The sequence below is a fragment of the Haliotis asinina genome, chromosome 10 (assembly GCF_037392515.1).
Source record: "Haliotis asinina isolate JCU_RB_2024 chromosome 10, JCU_Hal_asi_v2, whole genome shotgun sequence".
NCBI lineage: Eukaryota > Metazoa > Mollusca > Gastropoda > Lepetellida > Haliotidae > Haliotis > Haliotis asinina.
The window spans coordinates 8,233,624-8,252,702 of NC_090289.1; the positions used below are offsets into that span (position 1 = coordinate 8,233,624).

At 38.8% G+C, this 19,079-nt stretch overlaps 1 protein-coding gene across 1 annotated transcript in view; it reads right to left on the reverse strand.

Annotated features, from left to right (window-relative positions):
* Positions 1 to 2,949: 2,949 nt before the first annotated feature.
* The window catches only part of LOC137298345 (uncharacterized), a 31,597-nt gene continuing 15,467 nt past the window's right edge, over positions 2,950 to 19,079 (reverse strand). Inside the window, exons 2-3 of the mRNA XM_067830562.1 lie at positions 10,160 to 10,257; positions 2,950 to 3,756 (exon numbers count right to left, since the gene is read on the reverse strand). Of these exons, the coding sequence (XP_067686663.1) occupies positions 3,452 to 3,756; positions 10,160 to 10,247 (393 nt within the window). The 5' untranslated portion in view covers positions 10,248 to 10,257 and the 3' untranslated portion in view covers positions 2,950 to 3,451. The remainder of the gene's footprint in view (positions 3,757 to 10,159; positions 10,258 to 19,079) is intronic.

Sequence of the window (19,079 nt, forward strand, 5' to 3'; positions counted from 1 at the left end):
TATATACAGCATGATTTAAAAAGAGAAGAGAGCTGGTGAACATTAACAACTAAATGTGTTGATTCGATGCGCTTGAGAAGGTGCTTCTCTTAACATCGTGACTTGTACATCGTGTGAATGTCAGTTCATGATCAATAGGCAATTAACTCTTTCACTGACATGAAACCATCTACGGCAGGCCTGCGTGATGTCTCTCTGATGTGCGCACACATGACATTTGATCAAATAGGGTTAATCCCAGACTACTAAGAGTTTCGATGCGATCTCATTATGAAAAGGAAATGCACACACCTCAGACACTTTGAAAAAGAGGCAAAGATTTAACTCATTGGGTATGACTTCTGTCAAAAATCGATGAATTTCCGTCCTTGAGTTTTCCGGTTAGAATGTTGAAATGTCTCAAGCTGATGCAAAGCTTTTTGTCCGATCTGAGAAAATGTACTCCCAGCCTATCCAACTCTGGCGTGCTTGCAGCTGTTATCACCGGATCGGATGCCACGCAGTTTTGCCTTTCAAAATCACTATTCCACTGCCTGTCGTAGTAAAGGTTTTTAGAAACATAGGTAACCGTTTACGTGAGGCCAGATATTATCATGGCCTTCACACACCATTCAGTGGTACTGAACCACTATTCATCACTTACCATTCCCAGTAACATCATAGGCTGAGGCGGTGGGGGTAGCCTAGTGGTTAAAGCGTTCGCTCGTCAGACCGAAGGCCCGGGTTTGATTTCCCACATGGGTACAATGTGTGAAGTCCATTTCCGCTGTCCCCTGCAGTGATATTGCTGTGAAATCTTACTCATCATGGACTTTTAAACATTTACTCAAAGTTTACATGCAAAACACAACCGGTTACCCTCTGGTTTAGACTAACAGTACCAAATTATGAAAAAATGCATATTCAACTTATTAAATTGGAAAATAACCTGACGAAAGAAGCTCCGCGAAATCGGGGTTCAAACGATTCACTGAGCCAGGGGAAAATGGTTTCAACAGCTGTGCTGCGCTGCGCACATAGTTCATGCCAAGTGAATTGGTTGGCACAACTGGAAGCGGGATGGTCACATAATCAGCAATGAATATTATATGTTACGAATAAATGATGATTGTGTTTATTATTTTTAGGGTTGCATTTGGGCTTTAATATAAACCGTTAACGCCATAGAAAAGGATTGATTATCTCGCGCAAAAATGTCACTGATCGTAAAAGACAAATAGTGATGACACTTATGTAAGTACTTGTCACACACAATGTTCAGGGCAGTGAGGTAACCTAGTGGTTAAAGTTTCGCTCGTCACGGTGACAACTCGGGTTCGATTCCTCACATGGATACTATGTGTGATTTTCTGGTGTCCCCCGCCGTGATATTGCTGGAACATTGCTAAAGGCGGTGTAAAACCATATACAATCAGTGAAACATACAATGCACTATCTTGCATTTGTTTGGGCATATGCTGGTACACAAATGATGAAAACCCTTATTTATGAGAAAAATACCTTGGTAGAGTATTTATTTTATGTCTCTGTTGTATGAAAACTGTCTGGTTCCAGATTGTGACGATCCAGACAGTTTACATGAGGCCAGTTCTTCCAGTTTGCCCATAAGATTTATGCTTGGCGTTAGCGCATTTAAATGCTGATGGCTAATCAATACGACTATGAAGACAATGAATATAAGCAGTTCAGAAATCCCAAATCAGGTAATCGAGTGTTGCTTTCAATATGCAACAAATGCGTTACCGTATCCACTCACTCCTGGCGTCCCGTTCATTGATACAGTGCACGTAACAAGAGATTTACAGATATCACTTGAAAGGAAAATCGGATTGCTTTGAGTTGTTTGAACGGAGATCCGGTGAAAATTGTAAGCATTTCAATCAACATGACAGAGTCCAGTTAATGTCCCATAAACTTAATGTCTTAGAGGGACATCAGTTACAAAGGTCCTTGATGAAGCGATCACTGTTTGTCGACTGAAGAAATAACATGCGACTAGGGAAATCTGAAAAATAAATATCTGCTTTATCAAATCTTTCTGCTATTAATTCATTGAAGGCGTTGTGTCGTTTTAGGCTCTATTGTGCTTTGTCAACAAGTCAATATTTCTTCTATATGGCATGGCATTAGTAACGTCGATTTTAAGGATGAATGTACGATATCAGCTGATTTCGGTTCTTACCTATACCCCTGAAATCCTTAGTCATACGTAATACACATTATTTTGAAATGCCACATGCTTTCACCTGCAATCTGTGAAACAGACAAGCAATGATTAAGCCTTCATCTGCAGTTCATGTGTTTGTTTATCTTGTGCACGTGTCTCCCTACCGGTGTCATAAAATAATCGTTTATGTCAGTGATTTTCACAATATGGTCAGGATTTGATACAGATCAATATATGTGTTAAGTCAGAGCCAGTACTAAGTATTATTACTGTACTTACTAATAACGAAAACCAATATTGTGCGTTCTCAGATTTAGAACATGCGACAGTAAGGATTGTCTTTAGACTACTATTATGTATGTTTTCATAACGTAAACAGAAACCTTATTGAGAGGGCAAGCTTTAGATTGCCTTAGTTTACAACCATTACACCACTGGGCAAAAGTGCATACGGTGAAATGATTTTAACACATGTTGTAAGTCCATATGAAATATATTTTTGCCTCACTTTTAGACCATTTAACATGCACGCGTGCTTTCTTTTGTCCCACAGAGAGTGATTTAGTTGTACGCCGCACTCAGCAATATTCCAGCTACAAGGCGGCCGTCTGTGAATAATCGAATTTGGACCAGACAATCCAGTGATCCACAGCATGAGCATCGACCTGTGCATTTGGGAACCGAAGACATGTGTCAACCAAGTAAGCGAGACTGACCATCCGATCCTGTTAGTTGCCACGTTTGATCTGTAGACGAGCATAAAAGTAAAACAAAAGTCATCAAAAGTAACACCGCTTTATTCCTGGCAGTCACAATCATCATATATTACAGAGTCTAAAAGAGAAAATTGCTTTGAAGTATACATAGTAGGGCAATAATGCAGAAATGAAACTTGTTTCATTTCCATTCTTCCCGGCCTGTTATTACTCATGAAGTATTGCTGGTATGTTACTGCATTACAATACCAATAGGATCACTACTTTAGCCCTACCGTAGGACTCACTGCTGGTCAACGGCACTCCGATGACCAGTCATGTGTTATTAACCATCTTAATTTAACTAAGATCAAGTATTGGAAAACAGAAACGTTATATAGTGTTCATTTTGCAGTATTAGGTCACTCATAGAAATGTCTGATTTGTTCTCTTCTTAAGAATGTTATTTTCATCAAGTCCTCGACATCACTGAGTCAGTAGAATGCTGTCAAGTAGCTAGCTTCCAGCAGCAGTTATTAGTTCTATGATACAGTCCATATTGGCCAACCAGCACAACGTCAAAGTTGAATCACTCTTCTGTCTCCCTGCCCCAGTGGAAGTTTCTTTTAGCGTCCTGTCCGTCCTCGTTGACTGGCACCCACAAATCATCACTTCCGCCGCGCCCAAATCTGAACAGAGTGCTGCCTCGCTTTCCAAACCGGAAAAGGGTACCGCGCTTGCCGAACCGAAAGAGACCGCCGCGCTTACCAAACCGGAACAGGCTGCCACGTTTGTCCATGTCGTATGCATCGTCGTCAAGGAGATCCTGTGACAATGGGAAGTCCACCGATCGTTTATGATGTTCACTTGGAGCTGCTACCGCTGCCTCAGAATCTGTAATGAATAAAATAGCAACAAGTTTAAACCTGGTCGGTATATCCTTATCCGAGTTACTTGAAGCTTCCGTCTGTTTCTTTGTTTGTTGCTCGAAGAAGCACTTCTCAATCCAGCATTATTCCAGCTATAAGGCTTGTAAAAAATCGAGAAGGGACCAGAGAACAGGGTCATCAGCCTTGGGATCGACGATCTACGCCTTCAGGGGCGGTAACACTAAACAAATCACCATATATTAGTTTATCTGATATTAGTTTATCTGATGATATATATCTTCACAGAAAATATCGTACTGATGTAATATGAATCTAATCAAGTGCTCCAAAGATCAATACATTTTGAAATTTAATACTTCGTGATAAATCTCACGTTGTCACATGCATAACATATAGATAGACACATATACATACTGTAATCGTTCTGTGACCAGCTAACGTCGAACAGAGTAGCATGTTTTTAGGATGGCATAAATGATATACTTTTAAAAAATATCATTTTAGAAAGATTAGTACATATACTTCGAAAAATAATACTTGTGACTTGACAACCAGAATGAGGAGTATACAGCTGAAAGAAAGAACCAGTACACAGTGGAAAGACACAGTCACAACACTGGCAGTACTACAACATTGGGTGGTCTACACTGAGAGGAGGTAAAGGGTGTGAAGTGTGTGAAGTCAGTATGGTCAGTATAGAGTCTTGGAATGGCATTTAGAAGTGGTACACATAAAGGCAAGGCTTTTATGGATTTCAGCTTCTCTATTGTGAGGAACACGACATTTCGAAGTTTATTCTTACTAGGAAACGTCGTATCCCGTATAAAGAAGTTGACATCCATAAAATTCTTGCCTTTATGTGTAGTCAGTATGCATAACGTAAGACTCACGAACATCACTTACCTCATCCATGATACGAACGGTAAACTGAAATCTTCAGTTTGAAGCAAAGGGAATATCCATTACAACTGAATATAACATCATTATATCTGTGTCAGGCATGAAACTGTATATGATTCTTAAACGTGACGGAAATGCATTAACAGATCCTGCCTACTTAATTTAGTTGAATCTGGAGAGTGTGAATATGAAACGTGTCGCCAATTATGTATTCATTTCACATGATGATATGCGATAATTGGATAGGAAATGTGTTATGCAGCTATATTAGCACCCAATATAAATGTGTTCCTCCTTTTCACAAACAAACATTAATACTCCTTAGATATGCTTATTTTTATTTAATCGATGACATCATATAACCTTACATGTGGTGGTGCTATATATGACATTCAGTCAAACGATGTGTATGAACATAACAATATAAATATAATACCACCCTATACAATACACTGTATCGTAAGTGTTTCCTTCATAACTTCATATCTGCTTTCTTGTAGGATTAAGCAACCCCTCTCCTTCAAAACATGTATTATGGGGGATTAATCATATTCAGGATGAGGGTAACAATAACATATATCTAATCATATGTTCTCGTACTAACACTGAAGTTGATGAAAATAATTGTATAGTTAGGCTCACATGTTTTGTATGGGAAGAGTACTACATTCATCAGTCTTAAATATTTACATCTGTTCGTGTTTTCGTGTCATATCTCAGAGACTATCATACAGAATCGGAAGACCGTCTGCAATTTATAGGAGGCCCTCTACGGACCAAACCATTATATCACATGCACATCTAATGTTGTTCGATGCCTCCAAACTAAGCGAATATCAGGGAATAACCCGTAATGGTTCATTGGTTTCTTCAGCGTCTTTCACCGACATCCCTGCCAAGTTTTGTAAGCATGGGAGATTGTCTTCCAGTTCGACCAGATGGACCTTGAACCCAGAAGTCTAACCGTGATGGCATGCGTGGCAGCCCATTTCCGCCATCTTCACTTCGCGTAGAAAATGTTACTGTGTCAGGGTTTTCGTTTGTGAAACATACATAGATAGTTCCTGCAATTACTCTGATCAGAATCCCACCGCCCAATTTTACCACCGGCGTTTTTGCAGTATCCAAATCTCGAGAGTATTCATAATCCGTCTCCGTGTCTAATGGCCGACAGCTTTCGGTGTGTCCATCTTTCGACGTGAATGCTTCTCGTTTATGTAAGCGTGAATCTCGCCCACGTGACTTCCTGTAATGGCTAGCCGGAACTCTCTTGGTGTTTAGTTTGGGCTTAATTCCATGTGAACTCTTACTGTAAATTGAACTTACGGCAGCTTTTGTCTTTAATCTGTCCTCTGGAAAAAAGGTTTATATTGTGCCTGTGTGGGTTTGAAGCTGGAGTGACAAATAACACCATACCACTAGCAATCACATGGTCCTTGAATCATAAAGGTATCATGCAATATTTTTATATAGGGTTTTAGAAAATGACGTTACATGTACATTGATGATAGATGACGAATTTATGTCTTTGAACTAAGCGTTTATAAGATAGTTAACCAATAGTTAAATAGTTAACCAGTAACGTCAGATTTTGAATTTTCGCCATTCATCCATAGATTAATCATCAGTTTACATTCCAAAATAAATCAATATTAGAATTTAATGCGGACGGAAGGACTGCAAGGAGTATGGCTGTTGGGGACGGTACATCAAATACCACTAGGTTCAGGTTCTCTTCCCCTACTTCCCCCTGCTGAGTGTGTCTACCCCTTCAGATTCCAGCTACTAGGGGTAATTGATATTTGGGTTGGAACGTTTTACCGCCAGAGTACACCTTGCGCGCCTTGGTTGAAAAGAAATTTCGTCTCGATGGAAAGTTCATGCCTAATTGCAGACTAAATGGTCCATATTAACACAATAGGAGGTATATTGAGTGAAAAATCAGTTTCGATTAAGAAACGGGAGAGTGGGAGGGTAAAAGCAATTAGTTTTGTTGTTTGAGTATCCACAGCGGGGGTATATCGTTTGTGGCAAAGCTCCTAAATGTCTTATTCATAGTGATGGGGGACCAATATGAAATTAAGACTATGGAATGTCTGAACATCTAATGTTTTCATTTCTTGGAAATGACTGTGTCAACACAGCGAATAACAATCACGCCAACCAGTATTGACTTTGTTGTTCAATATATCATGATAGCTTTATGGTTCTAACTTCTAACGTTTTGCAGTGTTGAGATCGCATGGGTTGTCAGGTGCTTGTAAACGATTTAACCTGAAATGAGGAAAGAGGTTTAAACATGAACGTGTACCTAATGATTTCTGTTGTGAAGCATTAATGCCGGTGTTTTCATGCATGAACATTTTTTTATCAAGCATTACTCATTCGAAAATCTTTGTCAAAGAACCGGCGTATGCTTGTCCATGGAAATATCTCCTGAAAGGTAAGATTAAAAGACGCCATTTTGAATTAATGAGCTCTCAGAGACGTGACCCTTCATAAATAACCGAAAACGAGACCCACTATCCAGATAAATGTGTAGAGAGACAAACCATCAGTACCTTAGCTAAAGAAGGAGAAATATTTACGATTTAGTCCGTAAGAAATTGATTTGAAAGTCTATTTTATTGTTGGCCGGACAAGACAGGGGTTCTCCGCTTTTGCTTGAAGTCACAAAGATTGACCAGTATCTGAAGACATCACGGAACGTTGTTTACTGATGTGGATATCGTTCTACGCCAGTTCACCATTATTTACTTATGGACGACTTCATGCAAAACAGCGTAAATAGATGGGATTCAATCGCTTCACGCTGTAGGTTCTCAAAGTTGTAATCTGCCATATTCCACAGAATAGTTTTAGGTCGTGGATGTGGATAATGGCGAATTTATGTTTTCAGTAATTGTCAAAGAGCAGTGCAAAGTTTGCTTACTGTTGTTTGACTACTGCTTGACAAGTATTAGATGAACCAGCGCAGTGAACGTGTTTGTGAACTTTTTAATATTTAGACAACCTGTTTACTCTTGTTTAAAATGGAATGTTCTGGAGGGCGTTCCCATATATGCAGATTGGGGTCATTTGTCAGGTCGTGCCTCATCTAATACTTGTAAAGCAGTAGTTAGTTCAGTATTGCCAGCGAAAGCGGTCTTAGCAATACGTTTTCCCTTAAATGAATGGCTGCGAATAATTGAGGTCGACTTGATCTATTCTACTCAGTTCATAATGGGAAAGTCACATTTTCCTACTTTTCTTAGAACAGGTAATATCTGCTATGCCGTAAATCAAATCGGAACGCCGATTTATCTGTCCCTCGTGAATGTGTTTAACGATCTTCCAGAGGTTACGGAACTCACTCCCTGAATTCTATCGGGACAAATAGAACGTGATTCTTTGCACCTCGAATGTTCCAACCGACGTAGAACATGAAACCTTAACTCCAGAGAACAATAAGACTTGATGACCTGCCAAAGAAGACTTCATTGGGTGAAGCACGCACAGTACCAATGAAAATTCCTGCACGAAATAATCACTGAAAATAAGTACAACACCAGCTGTTCGAGAAGGTGAGTGAGTTTAGTTTTACGCCGCACTCAGTAATATTCCTGCCACATGGCGACGGTCTGTCTATAATCAAGTCTGGGCCAGGCAATCCAGTGATCAACAATATGGAACCAATTAGGCATGTCATGATTTAGTCTGTGTGTGTTCTACTTTTGATGACAAGGTTTGATGACCTTGTTCACTTCAATCGGTTACACTCACACCACCTAGTTTGTACTCGTGGGAAATCAAACCGGCATGGTGAACGAAAACAGGACACACTGGTCCTCCCCGACGCTCTATAAACGTATTCAACCTAAACATTTCAAATGAAGTTATTATTTCAAACTTGATTAGATTTTGATCCAAACTGCAGGTATGATCGAATGAATCTTATTATCTTTTAAGGAACGAACGAGATGTTTTTAGGTTAAGCCTGGGCCTTACGATCATTCCACGTTTTCTCATTAGGTTTGGAAAGATTCAATCAAGACATCCAAGGAAAAAGTTAATGGAGTAAAAAAACTATTACCTTGTCGCAAAAACATTTGATGTTATATCCTGTGAGTGAAATGACCAAGTGAGTCAATTAAAATGCAGGTTTTTTAAAGGGATTACCAGTCTACCAATGCCTAAACGGAATTTTACAGAAGACTGGTTTAGTCTTAGGCAAGGGAACTGATTCAGGACATAATAGGAAGCAAAGCAGAAACAGACTAAATTACGTTTACACTGGACCAAATGATTTGTAGTCCCTAGGTACCTTGTTGTGTGTGCTTCCAGTATGGTTCAAGGTAAGATTTACGCAATCCCATTGTTTACATTGAGGCAGGCAAACGTTGCATTTTACAATACATGCGCAGCGCATGTGTACAATGTATCCCGCCGTTTGTAATTTTGTTGGTTTGATGTTTTTTTAAGGTCGCATTCAGCAATATTTCTGCTATGAGGCGGCGATCTGTTAATAATCGATTGTGGACCAAACAATCCAGTGATCAACAGCATGAGCATCGATTTACACAATCTGGGTACGATGACACGTGTCAACCACGCCAGACCACCTGAGCCCGTTAGTCGTTCCTTACGACAAGCATGGGTTACTGTAGATCAAATCTAACCCTGATCTGCATGAAAATATAAGGGATAATTCAATAAGACGAACATAACAGGACTATCTTCGAAAGAAAAGTCAATATGGGGTGGGGAGCAAAGGAAGAGAACTGAACGTTGGACTACAAAACATAAAAATGAACAATCATGATCCTTTCAACACGATTATATGTACTGATGATGAACTCAAAACTTCAAAACAAATTTAAAATCAATGAATCTAAACTAATGCGAGTCACTAAATTAATTTAACGGATAACGTGCTGGGAAGCTGCTAGGGGTGACTTTGGCTGTAACACATCTCTACTGAACTTGGAATGGTGGTAATAAATAGCAGTGATTACTGACACTGACTGCAGATAGAAGAGAATAGCTTCATATTTATTTCAAATGATATGCAAGTCAATAATTTGTGGTATTCGTTCTATAATCTGTGTATGGATATCATGTTTTTAAGAAGTCAAAATGTGTCCTTTTTCCATTGGAATTTCATGCAATTGATGTCGCCATCAAAGCACGATACAGATGTTCAATATATATGTGTCGCCAAACTATTAAATATATACATGGGGTAAATAACAGAAAATATAAGACGCACTTTGACGTGTACTTTGCTTTGCATCGAATCGATTAATTTCATGTTAAAAATTATAGACTTTGACGACTAAAACATAAACACATGCTTTGCAAGTTTACATACAATTGTATTGAAATTTGTTCGTGGCGATGATATCTTTCAACAAAAGTTAACGGTTTATTAATTGTGTTGGGATAATATTTTATGAAATCAAGATTTAATATCAAATGCGTCTTATGTACTGGAGGTAGGGAAGCACTTAAAAACATTGACATTGTACCTTGTTCTTCTTTGGTTCCCAGAGCCATTCCAGTGAGCACCATTGCGAAAACAAGCATGAGGATGGATAGGATCTGACTGCTGTCCATGGTGGTGGTGCTGAAACAAGTCAAACAAACATGTGAACCACTATCCTACATTTGTGTGCATTGTAACACAATGATTTGACTGCACTGACCAATCTGACTGCTGTCCATGGTGGTTATGTTGAAACATGTCAAACACACATGTGAACCACTATCCTACATTTGTGTGCATTGTAACACAATGATTTGACTGCACTGACCAATCTGATTGCTGTCCATGGTGGTTATGTTGAAACATGTCAAACACACATGTGAACCACTATCCTTTATTTGCGTTCATTGTAACGCAATGATTTGACTGCACAGACCAATCTGACTGCTGTCCATGGTGGTTGTGTTGAAACATATCAAACAAACATGTGAACCACTATCCTTTATTTGCTTTCATTGTAACGCAATGATTTGACTGGACTCACCAATTTGACGTGTATCATAGTCCTCTAGTTTAGAGGATGTGTAAACGATGTAGGATAACATATAACGACAGCGTTGTTCAGCAAATTGCATTTCATTGGACAGTGTTCCCAAAGTTCCAAACATTGGTAGTTGTGTACAACAGGTGACAGATGTCTAGATAGTTGGGCAGGTGTTGGATAAGACATGTTTATAAATCAATTATATTACCAAGCTTTTAGAAAACATGGTACATGATAGATATTATTTTATTAGCAAATGAATGTATTAGGGTTTTAGAGTTGTATACATGTCACGTCTTTGGAAAAAAATATATATTTCACATATTTTTGGGTTAAATTCACGTGTACCTACATATCACGTACTTTAATGCCCTACAACAGATGTATTTTGTATGCCCTTACAGCACTTAAATCATGATTATGGCAAAATATAAAAAGGCAGGCTACGTCACCAGTAGCTAGTCGATTGGTGACCGACAGCGAGAGAGTAGGCCTTAAACAAACGATAAACTGACTATATTGTCAACCATGTTTAAATGTGGAATATCCCAGTTAATATGGAATATCCCAGATAGTCCATCTACGACCCGTGAAGGTCCGGGGTAGAATAGGCTTTCCGCAATCCATGCTTGCTACAAAAGGCGACTATGCTTGTCGTAAGAGGCGACTAACAGGATCGGGTGGTCAGGCTCGCTGACTTGGTTGGCACATGTCTTCGGTTCCCATTTGCTCATGCGGTTGATCTCTGGATTGTCTGGTCAAGACTCGATTATTTACAGACCTCCGCCGTACACCTGGAATATTGCTAAGTGCGGCGTAAAACTCAACTCACTCACTCACTAGTCTATCTACTGTTCCACGCCTGGCTGAATGTGTTTCTTTTAACAAATTTTAGGAAAGTGGAGGTGAACCGTCTGGCCACTTCAACCAGATTTACTGACCGGGCCACATTGTTAAGAGGCGTATATCGCCTATCATCTCAAGGTGATATTAATAGAACTTAATAAATCTGAAATCTGAAACAATGACATGTGTTGATTAAACCAATTGTAAAGGAACGTGCAACGGTACCACAATGTTTACTTATCAGAAACTAAACACGGAAAGAATGTGCCGGACGTTTTGAAAGTCACCTTTCATCTGCTACCAAAGTAAAGAGCGTTCAATAAATGCATATTGGGGAAGTTGAATGTAAGGGTGACTAATGTATTTTGACAAAAACCTTTGGATGTACTATTGTGTTAATCCCAGTGAGAACGCGGACAAGTATTTCATAAGTAGACGTGCACGTGGTTGTATTCATAGCCAAATCAGACATGACCATTATATAAACACTACAGTTATTTGGAAAGAAATTGACGCAAATTGACGCAATAAGGATATTGTTTTGAAATATATGACTTTGCCGAAGAAAACACAAATATAAAACGTACAATAATGAGATAATCGGGCTAAACAAACTAATATTGATCTCTTTGTAAAAAGACTTATTTCTCAATACGCTGTACCAGAATTAGTGATGCAAGAACTTCTAAAGAGATTGACATTGTGACGTCATTGCAGATTGTGGTCAACATGTTATATTTTGCGCTTGATACTTTGTCCTTAATGCTAACAGTGTAGTAAGAATACACTTTCCGTCTGAATGTTTCTGAACTGATGATGTTCATATTCCCTCCTATGACATGTACATGCACACTGAAGTAACATGAAGCCAATAATAAGTCGAGCATAAAACTGTCTTATCCATAAGTTTTAAACTAGCTTAACGGGAAAACCATTCATGTTAATGTATTATAATATAAAATGCAAATACGATTGAATGACGTCTATTAAACATAAACATAAACTTTTACTAAGTATAACTCCCCTCACTTTGTCAGATCAGAAATACGTTTCATTATTCTGATTTGCTTTTTATTTGTTTTATCCGCTATGTTAATGATTTGTAGAGTTAGTTGAAAGCAACGTGTAAATAGAAACGGGGATTAATTACCTCCAGGAAGAAAATTAAACTTCTAAAGTTAGAAAAGGGAAATGAAATACAAATAATATCTTGATCATAATCTTTGACAGACTTAATCCGTGCGACAAATAGAGAATACTTTTGACGTCCATTGCAAGAATAGAATTCAACAAGGAATAACGTCCTTTGTGGAGCTCTTGCCATATTAATCAATCTGGTAATCTGGTACAGAGGACCCATATTCTGTGTGGCTTATCACTGTAGGTCGTATTGAATCAGACATGTTCTTAAGCACCAGTCTTCCCACTATACCACAATGGATACAGTGGGGAAAATTATAACAGAATCTTCCCCCGCGTGATTAAGCTGAGTAGGGTCGATAGGTAACTGTCATTCATGAAATGTATATTGGGCATGAGGCTATCCAGTTGTCGAGGCATGTTGAGCATATATGACCACATGGACCGTCCATCTTTGCTGACCTTTCATCCCTGTTCTGATGCAGAAAAGCCTCGGCATTTGTTCGACAGAGTGGTTATAGATGTTGAATATTTGCCTTGAACTCAACATTTAAGGACATTAATCACCAGACATAGCCAGCTTCTATCACTGGCAGACTGCATTAAGATTCGGGATCAATCTTAATTGGAATCACGTCCTGTAAATAAACTCACAATGTCTGCGCTCTTAGCCTCTGCTCCAAGGAGGATGTGCATGCAACACATGTCTGGTGTAATAACGACGTTTCACGAACAGAGAGTGTCGGGTGTTTCCGTCACATAATTCTATCGCTTTCCAATTCGGCATTTCCGGTTCGTGTCTCGACAAGCTATAACTTTATTTGCTTCCCTCTGTACCGGAATTACATTAATGTTTTATATTTGGAATGCATCTTGTTGCAACGGTCACTTAAGCTATTTTATGTTATAACCATTAGATGGAAAAATCACCCTAATCCTAGCACACGAGACCATTATCTGAGGAAAATAAGTGATAACATATAGTTATAAGTAATACATTTATGTACAGACCTTATATGTCACTGTGGACGTTATACGAGATGGCAATATGATGTTTTTACAGTGAATGAATGTTGTTTTTTCACTTGTGCAAATATATGTTGCATATATGACCTTCTTAACGAACTGAAAACAATGAAAACTGAAAGAATACTAGAAGGCTTGCCAGTGAAATCCAGGCTTAATATAATGTTTTTCCTCTAAATTATGAATACCATCTGAACGGAGACAAATACAGTTACTTGATCATAGAAATATTGAATAACTGTTGAATAACTATGTTTGTCAGCAATGTTCCAGTTAACGGACGGTTGCATTGAAACAATCGAACCTGGAGCAGACAAATCTGTGAGTGATGATATGAACACGCGTTGTCAGGGCACGATGACACAAGTCTCGTCAGACAAGCTATTAAACAACACTTTACTATCACCAAACGTTTCTGTTATAACCCAACTTCCACTCAGTTCTCACCTTAGGAATGAATTCAGACGCTGAATCAATGATAGCTGGCATATGATTTCATTGACGACGTTCAAACCTTGAGTAAATATCATAATGCAACAATAAATGCATTTGCTTTTTTCCAACAGATAAGTCTCCAACCAATCGCGTCGTTTCTGACATCATTTATTTTGAATTTGCTCGAATTTCAACTTGATTAATGTTGAGATTGCTACTTCAAATACCATAAAGGGGAGTACAATCTGAGTTCCACAAAGAACGTTCATTTGTGGTGCACTTGAAAGTGTCACAATATTAAAGCATATTATTTCAATATTGAGACACTTTAAGCAGGTATTAAAGTACATTATCACAACACGACAGTCTAAATTGAAATTCTCAATTGTAGTCCAAACTGGGCCTATTCGAATAATATGAGTTGCATGCCCCACAAACGGTCCCCAATATAATCCGTTCTGACATTAATGCTCAGCGGAAAATATAGCGCAGACACTAATGCGCCCTCTATTGAGCGGTTAGATCGCAAAGCCTGCTGGGACTGATGGTAATTAGCACTGATTGCTTTAGACTGAGAAAGACGTAGCAGACCGAATGACTCGGAATAATAGCTCACCTGGATCCATGCATAGCTTCAGTGGTTAGTCGAGTGACAAACAAAGGTCTGGATATTGTGTGCAAGACACACAAGGGATATATTTACACTATGTGATTGACGCTCTATGTGTCTAAATTCTTCCCAATGAGACAAAAATTGATTTGGATTACGTGGCGTTGTGTTCATTCAATGGGTTACTGTGATCACAGCCTCTAAGGGCTGAGGTAATAAATATGCATTCCTCTTGTGAGGTAACATGTTAGAAGATGATAAAGTGACACGACTATTTGAAGTTGAGCCTTGTCTTTGCTCAGACATTTTTGTTGCGTGCAGACATACGTTGGTATGAAACAGATTTCTTTAGATCTATGATCCGGTTAGAACACAAGCATACTAAACAAGTTATTATATCAAAAACATTCATGACCCGCAACTGGCATATGTCTGTAAGAAACGGCGTTGTGAAGAAACTAATATAATCTCTTGCAATCACATGCTTCCAGAAAAGCATGTTTCTGTGTTATTTCAAAAATTAGACGCCTTATACATATTTATCATATTTATCGGGCGGATATGCCTTTGCTTCAGGTTTAAGATGAGACCAGACAAGATGACACAACACATATGCTTACGTCCCTTAGTGCTATAGCTATAACTGAGAGAGCAAGCAGGGTTGTGAAATTCAGTCATCTGCATGTAGGGGAAACACAGAGGCAGTGGTCCTTTGTTTATCGTACAGGTCATACATCAAGTCAAGTTTCCAGGTCTTTGAAAACTGACGCTCTCTGAACAACATACAGCACATTAGGTGTGACCGTTGGCGAGTGACGTCTTTCGAAATATGCCTTTCCACCAAGCTCACATGTGTGCTCGGTAAGACATTGTAATATTGCTCGTGACCATCCAGGGTCTGACAAGCAGCTCGTTATGTATACTTCCAGAAAGAGTTGAAAATAAAACTGAGTATGAGATTCGTTGACTGAAGTAATATTCAGTGCTTTGACCATACTTTAATGGGTGGATCTGAGACATCTTAAATATCCATTATTTGAGTGTACTGAAGAAATGCAGCAAAGATGGGTTTGTTAATCCAGGCACAGTCCTGCTGATGGACTCAACATCAGATCCTGGCACCTACATTTTCATACATTGGCAGTTTGAAATGGGATTTGACAGTTTCTGAGCAGCAAGGGAAAGTTTTGGTACAGTTTCAGTTCTTTTCACGGTTACAAAGCATAAAGCCCAAGTTACAATAATAATGTAACTTTGCTACAAGCGGCTTGAACTTACAGTCTCTCACTCTGATCTGTCGTTGTCTCCTTATGCAGTAAACGACCCACAGGAATGTATGATCCATAACATGAATCCATCCATAACAGCAGAGCCCGTTGAATCTGGTGTAACGCGGTCACCTCATACTATAGCACAAACTGTATGTAGTGTGTATGCAATATCAGTTATCAAAGCATTGATTTTCTCGTATTTAAATATTGATATCATGTGATCACAAACTGAGAATATTTTATTCTGATACCTGGTGCCAAAAAGAAGTAATGTCCACATGATCATTTTTATAACATTTCAGTTACACAATAAAACTGTGTATTTTCCCATTAAGCTGATGAGGACAATTCCCAGGTTGAACTCTGTTGATAATGGAACAAAACGGGCTGGTCCAACGGTCTAGCCGGGAGATTCATAAATGTGAAGACCATCCATCTGGATAAATGACTGCCTCGTGTCTCCGAGTCTAGCCACTTACACCTAGCCCAAAAATGATCGGATACATATACTCTCTCCGTCAGATTTAAAAAACACAACAAAACAAAACAACAACAACAAAACAAAAACAAAAAACCCAACAAACAAAAAACAAAACACGTTAATTTTCTGTACGTGAAATGTGATAGTTATGGTAGTTACAGCATGCCTATGGAAGAAAAGCGTTCTTGTATTTTCCTCCCATACAAAGCACAACTAGTGACGTACCCTACAGATGCAATTTGTTCAGATGGACTGTTTCCTCTATAAACAAGGCAGCCGTGCTGACAGCTTAAGTGTTACCTCTATTGTTTGCATTCGTCCTACGCGGTTAAGGGACGCTATGTATCATTCCTAGTCTAAATCTGTCAAACCTTTAGTGAAATTACAGCATATCAATATGTCCTTTCCGGAAGAGTGTTCTTGAGATTTTCAGGTCCATTAACCCATGACATTATCCGTCTTTTGTTATTTTACTGCACCTGAGAGACAGTTTTCTACTTTGATAAATACCTGGAAAGAGGGGATTTCTTGTAGAACGTTTACATAAAAAATATGATACGTTATTCCACGCCTTTGATGTTTGATCTGAGCTCTATCTCTCATGTATTTTATGTCACTCTTTGTTTGTACGTTGTGTACCGCCGTAATGAATTCTCATTTACTAATAAAAGTTAACCATTATATGAAGTCTTTAACTATCCTTCAAGAAACTTCAAGAATGTTCAGCCCTCATAATTTTAAGGAACCTGCACCATCAACCTGTGTATGTAGAAATTTAAGTATATTTGTCAGTAAAGAAACATCAAAGTATATATCTGTGCTTAGGTTTCAAGACAAACCTGGTCAGACTCTTCTATTTTTAAATGCTTATCCGTTTCTTTTCTGTTCATGACGAAATCTTGTTTCGGGAGATTCTTTCCATCAATAGTATAATGCTTCCAACAATATCATGAACAGAAAAATGATTGGTCCCCAATACAAGAATACTGCCATGTTGTGTTTGGACAGGAATGCGACAGCGACTCATTTCAAGTTGGGCAATAAACGACAACCGATGTCTCCTACGCACGAAATGTTTGAGCTGACTAAACGCATGGCGAGTCATCTACTCTGAGATAATAGTTAGATCGTCTAGTCCTGGTAGACACAAACAAGCCACATTTGGCTCTTTGGCTAATTCAAGTAGATACTGCTGTTTCGTCGCAGTTCCATTAACCACAAAGAAGACAAGAACACAGACAAACTGAAGATACTACCTTTTTTGAGATTGCAATCCTCGGGCATGAAATCGTTATTTGGAAGCTAATAAAAAATTCAAAAGGGATGGTGAAATCCCCTGGAATAAGTGTACAGACAATCATGGATGTAAAATCAACGTTAAGTAAAAGATTTGGGATTCAACTCAATATTTAACTCTTTATGACATTTGGTTGGCGCATTCGCGTTATTGGTAGGTTGGCTTGTTGTTTAACGTCGCATTCAGCAATAATCCAGCTATATGTCTGTAAATAATCGTGCATGGACCAGACAATACAGTGATGAACAGCATGAGCATTGGTCTACGCAGCTGGGGTATGATGACATGCCAGCGTTACAAAGTAGGATAACACTCCAGGGTGATGTCAAGCAAAGACAAATAATCGAATGAACGAAATGGCGGGTGTAGACAACTGGATCACCAGAAAGTGAATATGTTTGCTCTAAAGCGTTTTCACAACGTGTCAGCTTTGTGGAGGAGAAAAGTCCGGTCCGGCAAGTGTCAGACATAGTTTGGTAAAAACGGACCAACATAATCAGGCGAATCATAGATGCGAATCCATAAACACTGGGGTCTCTCCCTCCACAGAAACACAACTTGTATTAGTTCCAGTGGAAGACCGAGCAGTTAATATAAGCCCATATGAAGGTGTCAACATTCTTAAAGACCGTATAGCTAAATAGTCCCTATGCATAATCAGACACATCCCAGCACACGACAATTCAATAACTGTGCATACACTGTAGTGAATATGTCTTTACAGACAAGTTTAGCTATTTATTGAACACTCAATCATATTGTCACTTGCACAGATCACGTGACAAACAGTGATACGTTTTTAGTTCAGACAAACCAACTGTTTTTAAGTATAAGAGTCCGAATATGTTAGATACGGTTACCCAACGATAATTAGCAAACTTATAAATATTTGATACATAAAGACGTACTTGAGGCACTTCTGTCACCCCACCGTTTTCCTAGTTGTTCTTAAACACTAAGATTTGGATGAAACCACATGAGTTATTCACACTCTTCTTTGCCACTGTGTCTTCCCTTCATATAACCCTGCATTTATCTCATATATATGAGTTTATGTTGCTAATGGTCACTCTATACTCATAATTAGCTGCCTGTTACATTGCAATCGCACGTCCTCTTGGAGACTTGCCTATAAATTGATTGTGCAATCTTGCAATGAGGTTATCAGAGAAAAACATACATGCTAAAACACAATTCCCGAATAAAAAGTGCCTCATCGTCGTTAAAGCGGTGCCATGCTAGAGGTATGGATCGTTTACTGTCTGTAATTGGTTCCCCGCTGATTCCATTGCAGAGAACGGTCAAATCTCTAT